At 42.4% G+C, this 17,998-nt stretch overlaps 1 protein-coding gene across 1 annotated transcript in view; it reads left to right on the forward strand.

Annotated features, from left to right (window-relative positions):
• ATP1B1 (ATPase, Na+/K+ transporting, beta 1 polypeptide) overlaps positions 1–17,998 on the forward strand; it is a 25,651-nt gene that overhangs the window by 6,795 nt on the left and 858 nt on the right. The window contains exons 3-6 of the mRNA XM_010836691.1: positions 10,671–10,826; positions 12,558–12,742; positions 16,110–16,190; positions 17,322–17,992. Of these exons, the coding sequence (XP_010834993.1) occupies positions 10,671–10,826; positions 12,558–12,742; positions 16,110–16,190; positions 17,322–17,585 (686 nt within the window). The 3' untranslated portion in view covers positions 17,586–17,992. The remainder of the gene's footprint in view (positions 1–10,670; positions 10,827–12,557; positions 12,743–16,109; positions 16,191–17,321; positions 17,993–17,998) is intronic.

Below are 17,998 nucleotides of genomic sequence, written 5' to 3' on the forward strand. Positions count from 1 at the left end.
ACCCCCCCCAGTTCTTTGCCGTTTCGCTGTCTCTCCTTTTCCTCACCCATCATCTTGCCAGTAGAGACTAGGCCAAGCTTCCTTTTACAAACCTCAGCTTTTCAAGGGACATAACATTCATTTGAAAGTGATAGTGGCCTTTGAGCGAGGTGGCCGGGTCGGCAGGACACTCGCTGCTGAGAATCGAGAAGCACAGCCTGTGGACTCTCCCTGAGTGCTCTGAAGGACCCTCCCGGGCTCTCTTTAACACATCTTAAGAATTTATATTTTTGGTAGGCAATAACTATTTCTCAGGCCACAGACTGATGGACTGTATAGAAACACTGGCAAAATTTTTGACTTCAAATTAATATATTTAAGCCTCTGTTTTCATGACCGTTAAAGGGGGGAAAGTGTATATTTAAGTCAAATGAACTTAGTGAGTGTGAAAGAGGTGGTCTGTTATTTAAAGATGTAAAGACTTATTAATGCTATTATTAACTGAACTTGAGTCATGAAGACAAACCTGACCAGACTGAGGTTTGACTGCCCGTTTCACACTGGAATACCTTGTCATCAGATCTCTTCTAAATAACATGTGTGAATGTGGCCAAATTAAGCAGCGGCAATTGTACAGAACATTTGCGTCTATTTGTCTATAATACTGGACAAGCTGCGGGGCTAAACACAAAAGTCTCAGGGCAAGGAATAAATCTTTAAACAGGAGAAAAATGTGGAAAAAAATAGATAACGTACAGTTTCTTGCCCTGACCAGTTGTGGCCATAGGTGGTTATAATATTCCTTACAAAGTCGTGTTGCTGTGTGATATTGAAACAGAAGTGCCTACTCAGCCTGGAAGGCAAGGGCTGCTGAGATTTTATGTTGAAACATATTAATTTGCTATTTTGGTGGGTCAAAAAATGGTTACCTGTTGGCAGTTGCATGTTGCGTAACCTAAACGTGAGAACAGTTCCTGAGGTCGCAAGCCATGACACATAAGTTCCCAATAAAACGGACCTGAAAAGGATAAGCAGGGGCTGTGGAACTGGACACAATCCCACCATTCCACACAGTACTTAACCTCACTAAGCCTCAGTTTTCTTATCTATAAAATAGGGATTAAGGATTAAAAAAGATACTACATATATATAAAGTGAATAGTACTTTAGAGTCACAAACCTCATGGCACTAGGTAAATGGTAGCTGTTAACAGGTACCTCTATTTTGTATAGCCCTGTCATTTCACTGGAAGCAGAGTGTCTTCTTTTTGGATATTGAGTTTAGTATTTCCAGCCTTTGGATAATATAACATGGATGTTTTGTACACTTAGATTTTCATTGGTCAGGAAGATCCCCTGGAGAAGGGAATGGCAACCCACTCCAGTATTCCTGCCTGGGAAATCCCATGGACAGAGAAGCCTGATGGAGTCCATGAGGTCACAAAGAGTCGGGTAGGACTTAACAACTAAGCAACAACAATAGGGTCTTAGCTTTCCATGGAGAGTGGGAGAATCTGGGTTAGGAAACATGTTTAAGAAAAATGGTTAAGTACATTTAAGTGGCATCGTGGTGGTCCTACCCTCTCCCTCTAAAATACCCCCACTTTTGGGTTCACCCCTGCCAAGCTTTCCTCCCTGGGGGACCCTCTTAAGAAGATCCTCAGCAGTGGTCAGTGGCATCTCTTCTCACAGGTTAAGGGTGTTGGGTCTGGAGAGAGACGCAGTTGTCAGCGTGCAGGAGAGAGCAGCAGGCACACCCACGTGCCCACATGCACATGCACACTCACTGTGCCTGCCCCTGGTTTGACCCTGCACTTTTTGCTGCCTGGCCAGTGGTGTGAGGGAGAAGTCTCCCCTTCCATCCCTCGTCCATCCCTCGTCCACCCCGCCCTGCACGCACAGAGCCACAGGGGCACGAAACGAAGGTCACCGTGTGTTAGTCAGGGGGTCTGGGAGATCCCCAGCCGTCTTGCTTCCTGGTGAGCAGGTGTGGATGTGTGCTCTTCCTCTTAAGTTATGGGCAGGTTTTTGTTTTGTTTTGATGTAAAGATGGCTCAGTGTAGGAAGTGATTTAAGTGAAGTCACTCAGTCGTGTCCGACTCTTTGCGACCCCATGGATTGTAGCCCACCAGGCTCCTCCATCCATGGGATTTTCCAGGCAAGAATACTGGAGTGGGTTTCCATTTCCTTCTCCAGGAGATCTTCCCAACCCAGGGATCGATCCCAGGTCTCCTGCATTGTAGGCAGACGCTTTACCATCTGAGCCACCAGGGAAGTACAGGATAGGAAGAATTCATTTTAAAGGGCTCATATTTTCAGTGAGATGGTAGCCAGCATTGAGGCAGGGGAACAGGGTGGGCAGAGACCAGCAGACCACACTGCCACCACCAGCAGGCTCCACTTGACCTTGATTGGGAAACATCTTGTCAAGGCATTGGAATTCCAGTCTCACTGTAATGCCAGTGATTTCTTGAGAAGTCATTACGTCAGTCTCAGAATTCCCTTTTTTTTTCTTTCCAAACTATTATCACACTGTATTTAGTCTCTTTCACTTAAATTTCAAAAGGGGGAATTGGACATATCTGGCTTCCTTATACTTTGGGGGAATTGTTACTTCAGAGTGCCAGCAAGGTGTTTTTCTGCCATTCCGTTAGATTCTGTTGATCTGTGAGCTTATATGATAAACAGCTGATGCCCTCCAGCCCCACCTGGCACTCAGTTCCCCCACCTGCCTCTCCTCCCTTCCCCCCATGGGTTCTGCCAGCCTGCTCCCGGAGTCTGAGGCTATGGATGAGTTGGTATTGGTGGCGCTAAGGTTTCCAGGGGCACCTACCCAGACTTGTAGTTTGGTAAAGGGTTGAGGACAGCAAACTCCAGGGTCCCTTCGTCAGTGAGCCTGGCTCTTACGCCTTCACAATTCACCCACCCAGGGTGCTTTTTCTTCTAGTCTAAAGATAAAGGTATGATTAATCATGTCAGCTCAGGTGCACAGGAAGCCTACTGATTAACTTAAAAGCATTCTTGGAGTCACAGAAAAAAATGTGTCTTACTTCATATGCTCATTTTAGATGACTGAGCAGAGCAAAGACCTCTGGTGAATAGAACCAGGTAACAGATTTCACGCAGAGGTGGAGATGGGAGTGGGGAGATGAATCTGAAGCTTCATGTCGGGCTTTTCTGCCACTCTCTTTTGGGGAAGGTGGTGGTGGAAACGACATCAACCTTCAGCCTGCATTTCTACCTCCCTGTCTATGGTGAAATACGATGGGTTGCACTTGCTATCTGTGCTTGTTCTTTGCTCTCATTCTAGTAATCTCCAGACCTCATGGCTCATCTGACAGACAAGATGAGAGAAGCTGGGAAGACGAAGGGGAAATGGGAGGGTATTGCCTAGTGGCTTCCAGCCAGCAAAGTATCTTTCCCCACATAACATGCATGAGTAGACATCATCAGATATCCTGTGCAATGTGGCGTCTTATTTTAGGATATTGGTCACTTAGCAAATTTTGTATCTAAAATCAAAATACTGTGTGTGCTTGTTCATCAGTTTGGCCTTGGATTAAAAAAAGCATCATTAATATGGTAGATTTGATTATTTATAGTTTTCCATTATAAAACTGATTATTATTTATTTTACTGAGAACAAGCATAATAATGAGCTATACAAGATATTAAAGCTATGTCCCTGTGAAATTCCATGTGTGTCTAAGATCAGATCAGATCAGTCGCTCAGTCGTGTCTGACTCTTTGCGACTCCATAAATTGCAGCTCGCCAGGCCTCCCTGTCCATCACCAACTCCCGGAGTTCACTGAGACTCATGTCCATCGAGTCAGCGATGCCATCCAGCCATCTCATCCTCTGTCGTCCCCTTCTCCTCCTGCCCCCAATCCCTCCCAGCATCAGAGTCTTTTCCAGTGAGTCAACTCTTCACATGAGGTGGCCAAAGTACTGGAGTTTCAGCTTTAGCATCACTCCTTCCAAAGAAATTCCAGGGCTGATCTCTTTCAGAATGGACTGGTTGGATCTCCTTGCAGTCCAAGGGACTCTCAAGAGTCTTCTCCAACACTAAGATAGAGCCTAAGATAGTCTAAGATAGAGCCGTTGAATTAAATATCAGTAGTTCTCTCTGCTCACCTGAAGATGATTATACAACTATAGGAAAAAAAAAATCTGATGATATAGGGTAATTCCATAAATGGAGAAGAGCCTTCAACCAATGTGCATGCCATTTAACTTAGGAGAAAAGATTTCCATACAGTGAGGGTTACTGAACACCCAAATAGGCTGTAGAGAGAGTCCAGCTACCCATCTTTCTAAGACTTTTCAAAGAGAGCAGCTTCTTGAGATTCTTGCGGGTTGGGGAGGGTGGAGACGAGAACCTGCCCAGAGGCAGGGGGTTGACTTCAGCTGATCGCAGGCCACAGTCGAAAGCGAATCAGAGGCAGAAGGTGAGGTTTAGGCGACTGGTTTCCAGAAAGTACAGTGGCACCTTTTCTCCTGTGCCCTCATTGTAGTTTTGTAAGGTAAATTGATATTAATCCTGCATAGGTAACATAAAAATTAAAAGCAACAATCAAAACCCATAAATAACCTAGTGGCATTTGAAGGGGGAATACGTGTGAGTGTGTGTGTGTGCGCGCACGTGCATGTGTGTGTGTGCACTCAGTAGTGTCCAGCTCTTTGTGACTCCATGCACTGTACTCCGCCATGCTCCTCTATCCGTGGATTGTTCCAGGCAAGAATACTGGAGTGGGTGGCCATTTCCTCCTCCAGGGGGTCTTCCTGACTCAGGGATCAAACCCGCATCTCCTGCCTATCCTGCCTTGGCAGGCAGGTTTTTTACCACTGAGCCACCAGGGAAGCCCATGTATGTGTGTATTTATGTGTACCTAGATTTGTATGACTATGTGTATAAAACCACGTTCCCAGTTTTTTCTTTGAATGGAAAATTACTTTTCTATTTGGAATGTTCAGGAGACTAGTATGTATGTAGTATGTGCAAGGCTACCTTTATAAGCACTGTTTTGTCTTCTGGAGGTTTCTGTGAAAAGTGATTCCTATTTAGGGTATTTGGCCTAGTAATTTATTGGTTGTAATAAATGACAGGCACAAGCAGCTGTACTTTGGAATTCCCTTTGAGTAACTTTGCAAGGTTAAAATGAATGCATTCTAGTTTAAATACTTCAAACTCGTAAGTAGATGGAGAAATTATAAGCTTGCTACATTATAAACCTAATTAGAAGCAAAATACTTTTCTTAATAAACAGTCTTTCTTTTCTCTTTCCTTTCCCTTCCTCTTTTACTTTCCCCTGACCCCTCCTGCTGTGAACCCTACTAAAGTTCATGGTGATGTGTTTTCCTTATTTGTTTCTCAAGAAATGGGGAACCAAGAAGAGGTCAATGTAATTCAAATGGGGGACCAAGAGGTCAATGTAATTCAAAGTCAAGTGTAAAGCCAAAAGTTTTTTTTTTTTAATTAAACTTCAAATCTTATGTGAAGTTGACATACTAATTAAAAACCAAATATTAAAGCTTCACATATCCAGATTCTCATTTCAGTCCTTTCAGGTGACTCTATTTGATAATAGTCTGTAATTTACAGCAAATGATTAGTTGAGGGCTAAGCTGTCCAGAGCTTAGTGTGGTTCATGTAGGTTCAAGTTCAGAAGACTGGAGAAGCAGAAGGTTAGGTCTGTTTCCTAGAATATAATTTGAAACTGCAAGTCAGTGATTGGGTGTTCTGCTGTCTTTGGCCTCTGAGAGTTACTACTGCAAACAAAGCTTGTCCTTATCCAGAGCTATAACTAACAATTGTAAGGAGTGAGCATTGTGGAGAGGGACAGCTGAAGGGATTTGTGGAGTCCTTGGAGAGGGTCATGGTTGAGAAATTTGCTTATGGACTCAAGATGACTCTTTGCGATCCTATCAATTGTAGCCCACCAGGCTCCTCTGTCCATGGAATTCTCCAGACCAGAATACTGGAGTGGGTAGCTGTTTCCTTCTCCAGGGGATATTCCTGACCAGGGATCGAACCCAGGTCTCCCTCATTGCAGGCAGATTCTTTACCATCTGAGCCACCAGGAAGCCCCAAGAAAATAAAGAAGTTGCCAAATCCAGTTCTATCCCTTTTTATCCCAGACTAATGGAAAATTAGTCTGATAATATAAATGGTTTAAAGGATTTAGATACCAGGTCAAGGGTCCTTCATCTTCTTCTTTTGAGTATCTAATTGCTTTAGAGAAATTATTAGGAATTTTCCTAATGGTTTAGAGAAAATCTCATCAGAGAACTCTCCTAATTAAGATTATTCAGAACAGAACAGTCCAGGGGATTGCTCTCTGATAGCTTCCAGGAAGAGAAATTTTCAGGTTAGCAGATTCTAGACAAAGAAAAGAGAAGAGGCAAAGGTGGTAGGTGAGAGAGTGAGGGGCCTTCCAGAAATATGAGGAAGGGGAGCTGAAGAACACACCAAGGAGGCGAGAGCCACACTTGACTCTGGGGTGGCCTCCTGGATATTTGTGTATTATGTATGTGTGTGCTCCCATAGGTTAGGGTTTAGAGAGAGAAACTGATTGCATGACCTCAACCCAAATGGTTCATGCTTTTCTGGAAGGAACATTTAGATCAGAAGTTGAGTATCTTAAAAGGATAGTCACTAAGGCTTATATTAGTTATACGTTCTACGATTGTGCAGACTCCAGAGGGGAAGTTTCACCTATAGAAGAGAGCGAGACGTGGCTGCACTCCCCGGGGGTTGGTCTGTTGTTCCTGGGCTCCATCTGCCAATTTTGGCCCAAGGTCTTATCCAACTGGGCAACTCACAGGATGGCAAGACCCAAAGCTTACCTGTCCACTTCACCTCTTACATCCTTGGTTTCATCAGTGATGTTTCTCCATGCAGAACACAGAGATTCTCCAAGTGTATTTGATCTACATGACTCTCATATGGTAACATACAGGCTTGATCATAAGCCAAGCTCTCTGAAGGATTTGGGCTCTTGGAACTTGGTGGATACAAGACCCGTGGTGTATAACTCTTTTCTGAGCCAGTGGTGCCATTGTGCATGTAATAATAATATCTGTATTTTCATTAATCAGATGACTAACGGCAGTGTTTCTGATAAGAATTGCTGGTGTGCAGACTCGATCACTAGCTCTGCATGATGTTGTAGGAGTGAGGGGAACCAGGTTTGCTAAAGTAATTGTGGTGATAGAAATGGATTCGCCTTGGATGCTATCAAGGTGGTCTACTCTGTCCCAGTACATTATTAAAAAAAAAAACCGGGGTCTGGTACAAGTCTCTGGATAGGCATGAATTTGGTTTTCACCAGAGCTCTCAGGCTGCTGAAGAACTCACTAGCCGTGCCCTTTTGGTAGTAAAGAGCCAGAGCACTGAGTGAAAGGAGCTAATGCTCTGGGGTCTCACACGTGTCACCTGGTCTGTTTAATAGTGGGGACCCTGCACTCGGCATTGAGAGGGAAAGGACAGCTCTCTGCAGAACCCCACCTCCTCTTCTTGCTCTCCTTTCTTCTCTGGGAGAACCGGAGAAGTACATCACTTGTACTCGAACACACATACCACCTGGGAGGTAGCATAGCCAGGGAAGAGAGATGCAGACGCAGCCGGAAAGTGCAAGGCAGACTGCTGGGGAGGAGAGCTGAAGCTGGGCCAGAGGGAACGCTGACCGGGTGACCCTCCCCTCGCCATTCAGATGCCACCATGTTTGCTCTCAACGTGACCTTTCGAACTGTTGGGTGAGATGCCCCAAATCTCACACCGGCTCACGGACGTTGTTAGTGTTTTGTGTTTTGCTGTGTCACCGCTCTGCAGAGAGACCTCGACTGCCGTGACTGACTCACCATGCTGATGTCCTTGCAGTCAGCCAGCCGGTTCTTCCCCACCTCCTTCCTTCCTCGGCTTCTGACGGTTGGTCTCCTCTCTCTCGTCTGTCCACTGCTCTCCCGCCCCTCTCTTGCCCAAGCCTGGAAACACTGTTGAACCCTGTGCACGTATGTTAGTCTGTTTCTGCCCACCCCCGTGCAGGCACACGGAGTACCTGACACCTTCAGGGGCTTTTGCCTGAGCTCTGCTCGCCCTGTGCGCTGCCTTTCTCAGTGGCCCCCCCACCCGACCCCGGAGACCAGTGAAGGTCCCTGAGGCTCTTCTGTTCCCTCCTGACTCCAGGATTAGGAGAACGTCCCCTCCCCCCGAGTTCTGTGAAACCTCTAGCTCTGGGCCTGCCTCTGCTCTTCCCCAGGTCCAGGGGAGTCACCTTGACTTAGATGTCTTGTTTACAATGCAAACCAGCAACGACCCTCCCTCCTAGACTTTCTGTATTTCAGCAGGAGGTGCCCTGCCAACTGCTCTAGCTCAGGCAGGCAGTCCCAGTGGCAGTCTGTTTGTTTGTGTATATTTGCATGTAGGTCTCTATCGTCTTTATCATGTGGCCTTTTTTTGTACAATAAATAATCACAATGCCCATTTTCTAAGTTAATAATGTGTCAACAGAAAAACATTTTTTAGAGTATATTTAAATTGCTTAAGTCATATGATTTTCTATGGTTTGTGAACATCATAAAAAAATGTTTTAATTGTAGTAACCTTTGTTTTTAATGGAAGAGTCTTTTCCTGCTTCTTCCCTTTTAGACTCATTTTTATCACCATTGACACTCCCCCTACCCCCAGAAATTCTTCAGGTTCTTCATTTTCCTTTCTGAGATGTCACTCGTAGCTTGTCTCGGGCACCCTCTCTGCCTGGCTGCAGACCCTCACGTTCCGTCTTCATCATTTCCATGCCTCTAGGTAACTGCAGGCACAGAAGAACTTACCCATTCAGCCCTGAGCTCTCCCCAGCCTCATTATTTAATTACTTTTGAAGCGCAAAGCCATCGTTAATGATGAGGAAAAATAACGGGTCATTTAGCCCAGACCCTACTGAAACCTGGTCTGAAGCCTCACAAATGGTGCTGCTAAATGGGCTTCCCTTGTAGCTCAGTTGGTAACGAATCTGCCTGCAGAGAGATGCAGGAGAACATGATTCGATTCCTGGATCGGGAAGATCCCCTGGAAAAGGAATAACTCCAGTCCACTCCAGAGAATCCCATGGACAGAGGAACCTGGCAGACTATAGTCCATTGGGTTGCAAGAGTCAGACACGACTTAGTGACTAAACCACCAAATGGTTACTACCCTCTGGTCATCACTTCTGCTTTAATGAGGTCATTGAGTCAGGACTGCCAAACCCAGGTTCTCATCCTCTACAGCAGTAGTTCTCAAACCAAGAGTGCTTAAGGATCTCTTCAAGCTTGGTAAGCAGAGATTCCCACATTGCACCCTTGAAGATGGGGAGTTGGCAGGTCCCCAGCAGAGCTGGGAAGGCTGCACATTTAATAAGCCTCGAAGTGAGAGCAATGGAGGTTACCCTGAAAGACTGTGATGATGAGGCTTCTTCTGTGCTCAACACCAAGAGGGCAAGTCTGGGACTGGGGATTCATATAGGGTTGCTAGATTAACAAATAAAAATACAGGCTGCCCAGTTAAATGTGAACTTCAGGTAAACCATGAATAATTTTTTATGTATGTCCCCAGTTTTACGTAAGACATACTTGTGTAAAACATTATTCATGGTTTATCTGCAATTAAAGTGTAACTGTGCATTTTATATTTTATCTGCAGCCCTAGAATAGAATGCTGTTGTGACTGACTGTCCAGTCGCTGTCTGAGACAGTGCTGTGTAGCTCTGCTCAAATGTTTATCTAGGAAGTCATGTCAATGGCAGAGGCTTTTAGAAGTTAAAGAATCTAAGAAGTCTGTTAAAGAGTGGAAATCCAAGGTATACATACTTTGGTTTTTACCCTGTCTGGCACTTGCTCAGAATGTTTGGAATGGAAAGCTGGAGAAGCACATAAATTCCGTATTCCTCCAGTTCAGGTTAAAAGATTCATATGTCTCTGTTGACTAGTCTTAAGTCTGCAGTTTTCAGTGGTCATAAGTTCATTGATTAAAAGGAATATGGAGGAAGACCTCTGTGCTCAGTCTTATGTGCAGTTAGGGAAGGAAGAATCATCTGCATGAGATACTGGCTTGCAATGCATTTTTTTTTTTTTTTAACTTGGGCACAGAGGAAGACTGGAAAGAGAACAGGCTTTAGAGTACAGTATGCCTGGGTTGGAATTCTGGTTCCACCACTTCCTCTGTGACTGTGGGCCAGGTACTTAAGCTTTCTGTGCAAGAAGTGTTTCATTCATAAAACAGAGGTATGTCTATCATGAAATGTTGCTGGGGAACTTATATGATATCTGATCTTAAGACACAATCATTGGTACTTATGTACTTAACCTAAATGCCAGAGAAAGGATTTCACACAAGAGAGAATTTAACCCAGTTTTTTAAATTTTTGGCTGCACACTGCAGAATTGAACCTACAGCCCCTGCATTGGAAGGTGGAGTCTTAACCACTGGACCCACTGGGGAAGTCTCAAAAGCCTTTCTTTTTAGCTAGAAGGCATTAGCAAAATATGTTTTACATGTGAAGAGTCGGCTTCTGCATATCTTGGTGGACTCACGGTTTCTTTTTAGCCAGAATGCATTAGCAAAGTATGTTTTACACGTGGAGAGTCTGCAGTATCATGGTTGATTGCCTTCCCACTCATGATTTTCTCTGTTTTTCTAACTTTCTACCTGGTCTAGGATTAACACAGATTCCTCAGATCCAAAAGACTGAAATTGCCTTTCGTCCTAACGATCCCAAGAGCTATATGACATATGTGGATAACATAGATAATTTCCTGAAGAAGTACAGAGATTCGGCCCAGAAGGATGATATGATTTTCGAAGATTGTGGCAGTAAGTAGACATGTTTTGGATTATTGTGATTGGTTAATTCTGATCTCCTGTTTCTATTTGGTATTTAATGATTGAAAGATCCTCCTAAAGTATTTAAAAGATTAACTCTGACTATATTGAGAGGAACTGTTTTGTTTTTTAAAGCAGAAAGACTTTATGGGTTAGGTTTGGATACAGTGAAACTGTATAGCTGCAAATGGTACTTTAACCCCTACTTGAAAGGGTGCGTTTTGAACACTGTCAGGCATCTCTGTTCACTGATCAGACTCAAAGACCATACTACAATTCTGATCCTCCTACATACATTGGTTTTGAGAAACACAGTTGCTTGTATTTCCAGATTTCTGCCCCGCTCCCTCCCCCCAATCCCCTGGCCCCTACAGAAGAGTTCACAGGACCTTCTCTCACCCAAATGACCCTTTGGTGTGATCAGCTATAACCACACTGAACTGATGGAGGAGGGTTTATGGTCAGGGTATATTTTAGAAACCCTGGCCAGGATGGATAATGAAATACATCTTGGGCAGCTAAGCATCTGGATAAGGGAATGACTGATGAACGTAAAGAATAGCTCTTAGTTTCATTAAGCCATTGACACAAACACATCCTCCCCCTTGCTCCCTGGAGTATGAATTTCCTAGCTTTGTTATCATACCTATCACAAATAAGATGCTTCTGTGAGTTACTTGGTGATAATCAGTTTTTCTAATTCCATTCAACTCCAGTTCTTTATATGGCAGATGGTTGTGTAATATGGGGTAAATTGTAATTTTAAGTTATTTTGAAAGGATTTAGTAATTTAAAAGAAACATCTTCATGAAATTTTTCTCATTTGAATTTAAATGAGATTTTCATCTTACTTTGTAATAATTAAATGGCCTATATGATAGAGTGAATCACTTTTCAGGAGATGGACTGAACTGAGGTACTTTATTATTGGAAGGGAAAATAGTTAATTTGTGGACTTAAAAATACATACACATACATAGTTTATGGTATTTGCATCAATTTCCTGCAGAATGCTTTAACTTTGAATTTTATTTTCATTTATTTTTTCCTAAGGCTTTCAATTTAAAATACACAGCTATAAATTTTCCCCATCAAACAAATGCTAATAAGAACTGTGTTAAAAGGCAAAAACTCAAAAAAATTTTTTTCAAACCCTGAATGGTGGTTGAAAAGGAAAAATAATTCTTTCCTGTTCACTTTTTACTGTTTAGCGTGTTCATTAGCAGCATAGCTCTAAGAAATCCCAGTCAAGAAACTTCTAGTTCTGAAAATTACTGGCAGTCCTTTTAATTTGTGTTCTAATTATAACATCCCCATTATTGAGCTCAGCTGATGCTGACCGGTGCAAACAATGCTACTCATGAAGAGAGATCCAGTTTCCTTTCAGTCTTCTAAACAGCAGAGTCATCCATTATTTAAAGGAAGAGAAATATTGCTAGAGAGCAGACATCATGTGCGTGCTCATCAAGCTCTATCGAGTACTATGATGTTTTGGTGTGAGGTCAGGTACTGGCTGGTGCTTTTGGTAAAAAGACCTTTTTAAGGTCAGTGGAGAGATGAGAGATGGCTTGCTGGGAATCTTTCCTTAATTCAGGCGATATAGTAAGTGCAGGATAGCCCTGTCTGAGAATCAGTCATTGTGACAGGAAGAGAGCCCTGTCCTATATCAGTAACGCTCAGGGAATTGTCAGTACAATGTGCAAATGGCATTTGCATTTTCAGATGTGCCCAGCGAACTCAAAGATCGAGGAGAATTGAACAACGAACAAGGAGAGCGAAAAGTCTGCAGGTTCAAGCTTGAATGGCTGGGAAATTGCTCTGGAATAAATGATGAAACTTACGGCTACAAAGATGGCAAACCATGTGTCATTATAAAGCTCAACCGAGTTCTGGGCTTCAAACCTAAGGCAAGTGATATTTTAAATCACAGAATTTCAATGAGCCATTCACACTTAAATGTAGTTCTTAATTGGTATGAGAAGAAGAGACTATAATGAGTTTTTAAAGGGTCCTCAGTGACAGTTTTAAAGCCCCATCAATAGAGTAACATTGAAAACCTCTGTAGCCATCTTGAAATTCTTAGAGTTAGGTCATTAATCTTATTTCCTAAAGTTAGAGAAGTCCTATGTGGCAGAGTCAAATTCTGACATCAGTCCGGTGGCCCTGTTCTGCATTTCTATAATGTAATTGTATAAATTCTTTAAAAGTAAAAAGAGAAACAGGTATCTCTTAAGTTTAAAACCTACCTGCCTGTACAGTCAGACTCTGATTTTGGTACTCTAGGGGCCACAGTATACAGTATATATTTCCCACTGCTGGGCATACACACCGAGGAAACCAGAATTGAAAGAGACACGTGTACCCCAGTGTTCATCACAGCACTGTTTATAATAGCCATGACATGGAAGCAACCTAGATGTCCATCAGCAGACGAATGGATAAGAAAGCTGTGGTACATATACACAATGGAGTATTACTCAGCCATTAGAAAGAATACATTTGAATCAGTTCTAATGAGGTGGATGAAACTGGAGCCTATTATACAGAGTGAAGTAAGCCAGAAAGAAAAACACCAATACAGTATACTAACACATATATATGGAATTTAGAAAGATGGTAACGATAACCCTGTATGTGAGACAGCGAAAGAGACACAGATGTATAGAACACTCTTTTGGACTCTGTGGGAGAGGGAGAAGGTGGGATGTTTTGGGAGAATGGCATTCAAACATGTATAATATCATATATGAAATGAATCACCAGTCCAGGTTTGATGCAGGATACAGGATGCTTGGGGCTGGTGCACTGGGATGACCCAGAGGGATGGTACAGGGAGGGAAGTGGGAAGGGGGTTCAAGATGGGGAACACATGTACACCCATGGTGGGTTCATGTTGATGTATGGCAAAACCAATACAATATTGTAAAGTAATTAGCCTCCAATTAAAATAAATAAATTTATATTAAAAAAAGTATCTGGTAATTTGAAAAAAATGATCTGATCATCAGAATAAACTTTGTTCTTATTGAACAAAGATTTCATTGCAAAATTAGTTGAATACTAGGTTGAACTTTTATAACAATGCCATTGGTTTTTGCCATTATTGCAACCCCTAAAAGGTAAGTATTCCTGGAGATCACCAAAAAATGGCAAGTTGCCTCTATTTAGTGCGATGATAGTAATTCTTTAGAAGGAAAAATTGTATTGGTGTTACCTCTGCTTTTATACAATTGCTAAGTTTATTCTCTCCCCCAGATCATGAATTTAAAAATGCCATCCTTTTCTCTTAAGCATGCATTCTTCCATAAGGTTTCTTGCATTTGCGCATATGAATATCACCATTAAAAGGGTAGTTTTGGTTCTGATAGGAATTGACTGCAGTATACAGTTATATGAACAAACTTACTTCCTTCTGGAATCTGGCTCTTTTGTTCATCAACTTTCTGTTACATGCTATTTTTTTCCCCACAATGTTACCCATGAATAATATTTTTTAAAAGTCAATGTAGAGATGAAAAGTTTTATTACCATAACCGAAGGATGTAACAAAACCCCCTCACTGCCACAGGAGGAAAAAATAGATGAGTGGGTAGATGGCTGGCTGATTTGATGGATTGCCCACAGAAATGTATCGCTCAACAGAATTTTAAATCTTCTTTTCACTTAGACTAGGATGGTGGTGGTTTAGTCACTCAGCCGTGACCAACTCTCTGCGACCCCATGGACTGTAGCCTGCCAGGCTCCCCTATGGGATTTCCCAGGCAAGAATACTGGACTGGGTTGCCATTTCCTTCTCCAGGGGATCTTCCTGACCCAGGGATCAAACTCAGGTCTCCTGCATTGCAGGTAGATTTTTTTTTACTGATTGAGCCCCAGGGAAGTCTGGACTAGGATATAATAGAAGAAAAAGGGTGAGAGCCGTTACATCACACACAGAGTTGATGTTCATATTGCTAGGAAGCTCTTCATCAAGATAAACCAGCTACTTAGCAGTGAAAGGAATTGGTGCAGTGTGTCCCAAGGACTAATCGTGATCTTTGCTCTTTGAATCTTTTTGGTAATTTTGGTATTTTCTCTTTATAGATGCTGAATGATATTTGTCCCCTACAGAGGCAGTACTTATAGTCTGTTATGATTCACATCTCTCTGCATATTTATATTCTGTTAAAGTTATGAATTCAGCTACTCTTACTTTTCAGTCTCCCCCGCAAGCCCCCCTGCTTTGGACTCCCCTTGGTTACCCATCACCACTTTCTGACTAGCACCCCATCCCAAATCCCAAACTCTTTTGTTGTTGCAATTATAGAGATTGTAGGACTCCACGTCTTACTTCATGTACCTGATTCCTCCTCCCTAAAGACAGAGTCCAGTACCTACTTTGTTAGTAAACATTTTCTCGACATATTTTAAAGATAAGTCTATTGCTGGCAGAAAGTTCCAAGAGAGTTAAATCTAGATGATCATCTTTTTGTATTCCAAAACAATAGTACCAAAAGGCCCTTACTGATACAGAAAATTGTCCCTTTTATCTAACTCTGATTAGACTGTTTACGTCTCATGTCAAGACTCGTGCTCTGCTGATGTGAGTAGGCAAGTGGCTGTGTTCCAGGGAGTAGACGTTCCTCACTCGTCTTATGAGGTGGATTTGAGCCAGGGATGTAGGAGGGCAGGCCCTAGGTATTTCACTTCAGCCGTAACTTTCAAAGTGTACTGTGGGTCCCTTCAGTGGATTCTCCCCTTTACGAGACTTTAGGGCAGCGCCACCTTTATCTGTTTTATATGCTGGAATTTCCTAACAAAATTGGGACTTAAATGACAGTGCCTCTACTGGAGATTTAAAAAAGGAAAGCTTACTTGAAGAAGGCATGCTTAAAGGAGAAGGATGGCATTATTTATTCATGGCTCGGGAGGAAAGCCCAGTTTTATAAAAACAGAAATGTCAACCCACCTTTCCATCTAATTTTAATCTTAGCAAATGAGAAGAGAGGATTATTTCTGAGTTGGCTCTTATTTTTCAGTGTTCTTGAATAGAGCATATAATGGGTTACCATTAGAAGTTCCATTTAGAACAAAAGTTGAGCATTTATTTTCAAGAAATTTAATGCCCTTTCCTAGATTGGTTAGGGCAGTCATTCATTCTGCTGTCCTCAAGTGTTTGGTTATTATTTCAGCTGACAAAAGTGTACTTGTTTGGGCTACAAGTTTTAGTTTTCTTTTTCAGAAATAAAAAAAATTATTTACAGACTTACTGACCAACATGGGTTTTATTTTTAGCCTCCCAAGAATGAGTCCTTGGAGACTTACCCAGTGATGAAGTATAATCCATATGTCCTGCCTGTTCAGTGCACTGGCAAGGTAAGATCTGAGTTACTGAGGGTAGGTGGGGGAGAGGGGAGAATAAATGAGATGGTTTTAAATTAGAGGTAAAATTTTAACTTGGAAATAAGAAACACTGCTTCCAGGAATTAGTCTCAGCCAATTGAGTTGTAGGTGAAAGTGAAGTCGCTCAGTCGTGTCTGACTCTTTGCGACCCCATGGACTGTAGCCTACCAGGCTCCTCTGTCCATGGGATTTTCCAGGCAATAGTCCTGGAGTGGATTGCCATTTCCTTCTCCAGGGGATCTTCCCAACCCAGGGATCGAACCCAGGTCTCCCGCATTGTAGACAGATGCTTTACCGTCTGAGCCACCAGGGAAGTCAACACTGGGTAAAACTTAACAAAACCGTAAGATGTAACAAGAATAAAACTGTCAGTTTTTCCACTGGAACAAGAAACAAATTTAATCATTTGGGATACTGGTTTAAAGATCTGAGAGGTGAATTAGCCCATACAAATGTTTCTCTAGCCTATATGTTGTGTTAAAAACTTGAGGCCAACATTTTTTTTCCAACTGACAATTTTACACTGAAAAGTTGTTTCTTGTTTTTTTTTTTTAAAATAAAAATATGAAGGTAACCAACCATCAATGTGTATTTCCTTTAAGTAGAATAAAAGAATCTCCAAAAGGTCCAATTTTATGTTGGCACCAAGAAAGGAAATGGACACAAGAAAATGCAAGGCACATAGTTAAACTTTGAGAGATAATGTCATTGAGAATATCCACTGGACCCATACTGAAGAGTTTCTGACTTTCAGTGTTGGCTCTATTTCTAGAAGGTTGTGTTAGCTTGAAGAAATGCTTAATTGGCCTCTGCTGCAGCTTCCCGTTTGTACAATGAGCACAGTCTCCTTCGAGGACCATTTCTCAAGGCTGCTATGGATTAGGCTGCATATGTGTCAAATATAGTGTATGTTAGGTGTGGCACATCCTCCAGTGGTTAATGTTCCCCTCCTCCCGGAGGAGTTTGAGCTGGCATCTTAGAGGATGACTGATGGTGTTCTAGCAGACAGCTTTGTGGGACTGACAGTCTCATTTGTGTGTGAGTACAAATAGTGATTCCCAGGATGTGAGCCATTAAAATCTCATTCCCTCTCTGGTTTTTTAGCGAGACGAAGATAAGGAGAAAGTTGGAAGCATAGAGTACTTTGGACTGGGCGGCTACCCTGGTTTCCCTCTGCAGTATTATCCCTACTACGGCAAGCTTCTGCAGCCCAAGTACCTGCAGCCTCTCCTGGCTGTGCAGTTCACCAACCTCACCATGGACACTGAAATCCGCATAGAGTGTAAGGCGTATGGTGAGAACATTGGGTACAGTGAGAAAGACCGTTTTCAGGGACGCTTTGATGTAAAAATTGAAGTTAAGAGCTGATCACAAGCACACATCTTTCCCACTAGCCATTTAAAAAAGTTTAAAAAAAGATACAAAAACCTACTAGTCTTGAACAAACTGTCATACGTATGGGACCTACACTTAATCTATATGCTTTACACTAGCTTTCTGCATTTAATAGGTTAGAATGTAAATTTAAAGTGTAGCAATAGCAACAAAATATTTATTCTACTGTAAATGACGAAAAAAATAAAAATTGAGCCTTGGGACGTGCCCATTTTTACTGTAAATTATGATTCCATGACTGACCTGTAGTAAGCAGTGTTTCTGCCCCTAAGTATTGCTGCCTTGTGTATTTCATTTAGTGTACAGTACTCTAGGTGCACACTCTGGTCATTTTTCAAGCCATGTTTTATCGTATCCGTTTTCTACTCTATGTGAGCAAGGTTTGC

This window comes from Bison bison, unplaced genomic scaffold (assembly GCF_000754665.1).
Source record: "Bison bison bison isolate TAMUID 2011002044 unplaced genomic scaffold, Bison_UMD1.0 scf7180017864064, whole genome shotgun sequence".
Taxonomy (NCBI): domain Eukaryota; kingdom Metazoa; phylum Chordata; class Mammalia; order Artiodactyla; family Bovidae; genus Bison; species Bison bison.